Here is a 5,361-nt window from a genome sequence, read left to right as displayed (position 1 = left end):
TATATATATATATATATATATATATATTTATATATACAAATACATATTTATATTTACATACATATACATACATATTTATACATATATACATACACACACACACACACACACACACACAAGCACCCCTACACACTCAATATACACACACATGGGCACATGCTAACATACATACAAGCATATATATATAAGGTGAATGAGGGGAATAAAGAATTTGAACGTTCAAACTTTGTTTATTTCCAGTTAGTTTATTCATAATAATAGTCTGACACATGTTTCAATTGCACCGACTGCATATTCATATGCACCAATTTATGCATTATTAGTATGATCTCTTCAGCGCATAAAAGTATGACATTTTCCAAAGATAAATTCTCCTCCACTATTAGTTTAAATTAGATTTGGTAGTAGTAGGAAACCATGACATTCTTCTATGAGATGTTTTTCTCAACTGTTTGTTTGGGTAAAATTCAATAGCAGCAGCAGCAGTGTTTGTTGAGGTTAGTAAATGTTTTTGGTTAGGTGGGGAGTAGTTACTTATAGCATCTATATATACATGTATATATCACTATTTTATTCTGGTAGACCTCCAAAACCATTCAATGTTTAAAAACTTGTTCTATAAAAATTTCTTTCAAAATTCCTAATTTGTTTTTCACACATTAACTTGTATAGGTTGAATTATGTAAAATGTTAGAGAAAGAAACCTAACTGTTTCTTGCAATACATATCATTACATACATCTAAAGCAATAATTTTTCAAGGGTCCTTAAAATACTATTGTGGACACCTAATTTCCTATTTTGTTGCATGAATCCCCAATTTCTTATTTTGTTGTGTGAATCCCTCATTTCCTATTTTTTGTATGGACCCCAATATCCTATTTTGTTGCGTAGACCCCTAATTTCCTATTTTGTCGTGTGGACCCTCAATTTCCTGTTTTGTTGCCCCAATTTCCTATTTTGTTGCCCTAATTTCCTATTTTTTTTGTGTGGACCCCCAATTTCCTATCTTGTTGCATGAATCCCTAATTTCCTATTTTGTTGCATGAACCCCCAATTTTCTATTTTGTTGCGTAGACCTCTAATTTTCTATTTTGTTGTGTGAATCCTCAATTTTCTATTTTGTTGTGTGGATCCCTAATTTTCTATTTTGTTGCGTAGACCCCCTAATTTTCTATTTTGTTGTGAGGACCCCCAATTTCCTATTTTGTTGCGTGGATCCCCAATTTCCTACTTTGTTGCATGAATCCCTAATTTCCTATTTTTTTGTGTGGACCCTCAATTTCCTGTTTTGTTGCCCCCAATTTCCTATTTTGTTGCCCTTAATTCCCTATTTTGTTGTGTGAACTCCCAATTTCCTATTTCGTTGCATGGATCCTTAATTTCCTATTTTGTTGTACGGACCCCCTATTCCCTGTTTTGTTGTGTAGATCCTCCCCCACAAATATTATATGGACCTTCAGGGACCATATGGACCCCACTTGAGAACTATTGATCTAAAGCATGAGACCTACTGTGCTGAAAGCTAGCTTAACCATTTGACAAATCTCTGTCAGTCTAATTCCATTGAATTTACTCTCTGCCATTTCAACTCAGAGTGTCTCATCACTCAACATGCATCATTCAAACAAATTACAAGTCTATATTGACGTAGTCACTTCAGTAAGTGTTTTAGACTGAAAGAATGTATGTGTGCTTAACAGTGTAGAAAATACGGAGTAGACAGAAATAGTTTGTTAGTAACACACACTTTGGGAAAAATAATAACAATATCTCTGATTAACACAGATATAACTTTCAGAATTCTCATGCACTGAAATACAAACCTTCTCAAAAAAGATAAATAGATAATACATACAACAAATATACAAATATACAGACACAGAAGTAACCGCCCACCACGCACAATCATGGAAAAAAATGGTTTATTATTCTAACAATGAAAGTATTGAAGAATAACTTACAGAATTATCTTTTTTGTTGAAAACGGGCATTGATACCGACGTGACTAAGCGCATATTCTGCAAGAAAATGGTTCATTATCAGTTTTGGCATTTTAACTTCAGCGTTATTAACGAACTACAAAAATATTGAATTCTCGTATAGTAGAGTGAATTGTGTTATTTCTGTAAGTAAGAAGTGGAGTACAGGTTTTTGAAGAAAACATGTTTTATTTGCATCTTATACAAACAAAATGAAAAATAACTACAACTCATTTTTGTGGTTAACAAAGAATTTTGCCTTAATCAAGCTAATATTTTGAATATTATGTGTTTTCTCACACAAATATTAAAGACACTCTGAAAACAACAAAAATAACATAATTTTTGTTTTGTTTCTACACAATGATGGAACAAAAGATATTTTAGGAAAAGAGAGATTGAATATTATGGTGCTCAAACTTTTTCACAAGAATATCAAGAATTGAAACCTTAATTGAGTTTTCAACCTACTTCTGATTATCAACAGCTTTATTTCACATACTTTTTTCGAGGCTGCAGGGAAAACCCATGAGTTTAGTTCCTAATCAGTTTTTATCATATTTTCTCTGATCACCTGAGCCATGAAATCCTAATGACATCTAACTACCTCAGTCATATTTTCAAAACCGTAATAGTTCTTTTCCATGCGTAATTTTTTTTAAAAAAGAAAAGAATTAAAAAATATAATTACTCTGCAGGTTTTCTGCTTTGCAATTAGCTTAATTCTATATGCAATTCCCACTTTAAAAATGTTGGAACTTAATAGTTAATTTATCATTAGCCTCAAGCAGCTAGTAAAATTATCACCTGAGATAACACCTTATTTGATGGGGTTCAAAACATTAGCTGATTACAGCACATGGAATTGGTTTTATCATAATGAGAATCTTGCATAAAATAATGTAATAAGCATTTTATTTTCATAAACTAATTAATATGACATTATTTAAACGTTATTCAAATAGAAAATTAATATACTTGTAGTATTTGTTGTTGTTGTTGTTGACGTTGTTGTTACTGGTATTGTTGCTGTTGATAGAATGATTATAATAAAAAAAAACTCATGAAAATAATGCTGAAACTAGCAAACCAATAACTTTGTTCCTACTTGGTATTCAGTTTTCTTTTTATTATTTATACAAAGTTTCCTCCAATCCAATATTCTGCAACAGAATGTTATTAGTGTAAGCTTCTACAGCCACAGGCCTTTCATAATTCTAATCTGTTATAGACCGAAGGCAGTATTTCTTCACAGTAACAACAAATATTTGAATATATACAGTAATAGGAATTTTTGCAAGTACAGTTCACATTGAAATATTCTATAATCTCATAATCTACAATTATCTACCAAATCCACTGAACTGGAAAATAGATAATACATATTTATTTCACTAGAAACTGAAATTAAAATTGTTGAGAATAGAATAAGAATAATTATGTTACATTATCACCATCAGCATACTTTTATATTCTCATAAATGCTAAATGAGCAATTCATTGTAGTTTTTGAAAACTGTCTTAATTTTTTTAATGTTCTTACAATCCCTCCAATATCAATAGTCTTCCTCTGTATCATTCTACTTTAATCTTTATAATTTACTTCAGTAAACATATTACATCCTTCATTACCATATTTATGTTGAAATAAACTGCCTTTGTTTCAATAAATTTCAAAAATAATGAAGAATTTACTGAAATAATTTTGTCATTATTAAACTGATGTTTAGAACATAAACTAACATGAAACTTTTGAAATTTTTAACTTAGAAGATCTCTTTAAAAGAAAAAAAATATATAGAATCAGGGTAAGCATCAGGCATGTTAATGGTATTTCAATTCCATGCTTTGTGAGCAATACTTGGTGATAATCACTCCTGGATTTAATGAAAGTAAATCTACATAATGAACACACTAAGAACACTGCAGTCAGTGTAAAGATGGAAGTGTGCATACAAATACCAGTACCAGAGGTTTTATAGTTTCAGTTTTACTGGAATTTTCTCTACATACATGTGTTGTATTAGGTCTGTTTCCCACCCAAAACAGGCATTGCTTTACAACTGGATGTTGTTTATAATACTAACCAAACTAACACAACTCTAATACAAACCAGTTCTAATACAACATGCTTCAAGGCAATAAGGAGGCCTCTATTTGGCCATTTAATATACTAGAAACAACAGTTAAATCTTCCCTGGATCACATTCCATTGAATTGTATCAGTTTAGGAGGCATCAGCACACTTAAGCTAATAATTTGTCTGCTGCATTCTATAACCAAGAGTTGATCTGTAAGTAGCATTGACTGAAGAGACATGACCAGTATGAAACACCCCACTGTCTCAAAGTCCCCTCACTTCAATGAATTGAGTGTTTTGTGAGCACACATTGAAATGAAAAGATAATGTTGATGATAATAATCCTAAATATAAAACAAAGACAGAATGGCTACAGCTGGAATGCCTTACATCTTATGACTGATGATGGCTGACATACAGCACAATAATAACAGTAGCATCAAGAACTAGAAATTTCTATTTGTTTCTCAACTGGCTAGACTAAAGAGAGGCATTATGTATCACAAATAGAAGAGATTGAACAATTGTCTACAAAAATATAAGTTCAAATGTTTGTCAGACATATTTACTCCAGGGTAAATATTACTAAGATTCAATTGTTAAAAGAATAAGAGTTGAAGCTGTGAATCATACATTAAGTTTATCACTTACGTCTTCTGTGAGTTCTGGAGCAATGAAATCAGCGTAAACTGGCGTCCACATTATATGTGGATGAGATGTGGGCTTTGCCAGTGGTTGACTTAGCACCTTAACATAATTCTAGAAAGTAGAAAGAAAAAGAAGTGTAAAAAGGGAGAAATACATTGAAAACAATAAATATAAATGTAAGTGTAATGAAGGATGAAATGTTTCATATCATTGGGATATCCATTCAGTGATAATTTATTGTATTTATTTCTCTCTATAAAATGATATTATCAAGTAATCATATTTAAGGTTATGTTATATACTAAAATACATTTCAGATGAATATCTAATATGAATCAGAAGATTAAAAAAAAAATCCTACTTGATACTATATAGGTGTAAGCATGGCTGTGTGGTAAGTCTACTTCCTAACTACATGGTTCTGGGTTCAGTCCCACTGTGTGGCTTGTGTCTTCTACTACCGTCTTGGGCTGCCCAAAGCCTTGAAACTGAAAAAGGCCTGTTGTAAATATGTGTGTGTGTGTCTTTGCAACCCACCCCTCCACTTGACAACCAAAATTAGTGTGTTTATGTTCCTGTAACTTAGTGGTCCAGCAAAAGGGACTGATAGAATAAGTACCAAACTTTAAAAAATAATAAACATTGGGGTTGA

The 5,361-nt window shown here is 31.5% G+C and overlaps 1 protein-coding gene across 1 annotated transcript in view; it reads right to left on the bottom strand.

Annotated features, from left to right (window-relative positions):
* Positions 1–5,361, bottom strand: part of LOC106867600 (voltage-dependent calcium channel subunit alpha-2/delta-3) — a 620,656-nt gene that overhangs the window by 63,719 nt on the left and 551,576 nt on the right. Inside the window, exons 13-14 of the mRNA XM_052966750.1 lie at positions 4,713–4,820; positions 1,964–2,020 (exon numbers count right to left, since the gene is read on the bottom strand). Coding sequence (XP_052822710.1) covers positions 1,964–2,020; positions 4,713–4,820 — 165 coding nt within the window. The remainder of the gene's footprint in view (positions 1–1,963; positions 2,021–4,712; positions 4,821–5,361) is intronic.

The sequence above is a fragment of the Octopus bimaculoides genome, chromosome 3 (assembly GCF_001194135.2).
Source record: "Octopus bimaculoides isolate UCB-OBI-ISO-001 chromosome 3, ASM119413v2, whole genome shotgun sequence".
NCBI classification, from domain to species: domain Eukaryota; kingdom Metazoa; phylum Mollusca; class Cephalopoda; order Octopoda; family Octopodidae; genus Octopus; species Octopus bimaculoides.
The sequence above is the reverse complement of the archived record's forward strand: the minus strand, read 5'-3'. Positions and strand labels throughout refer to the sequence as shown.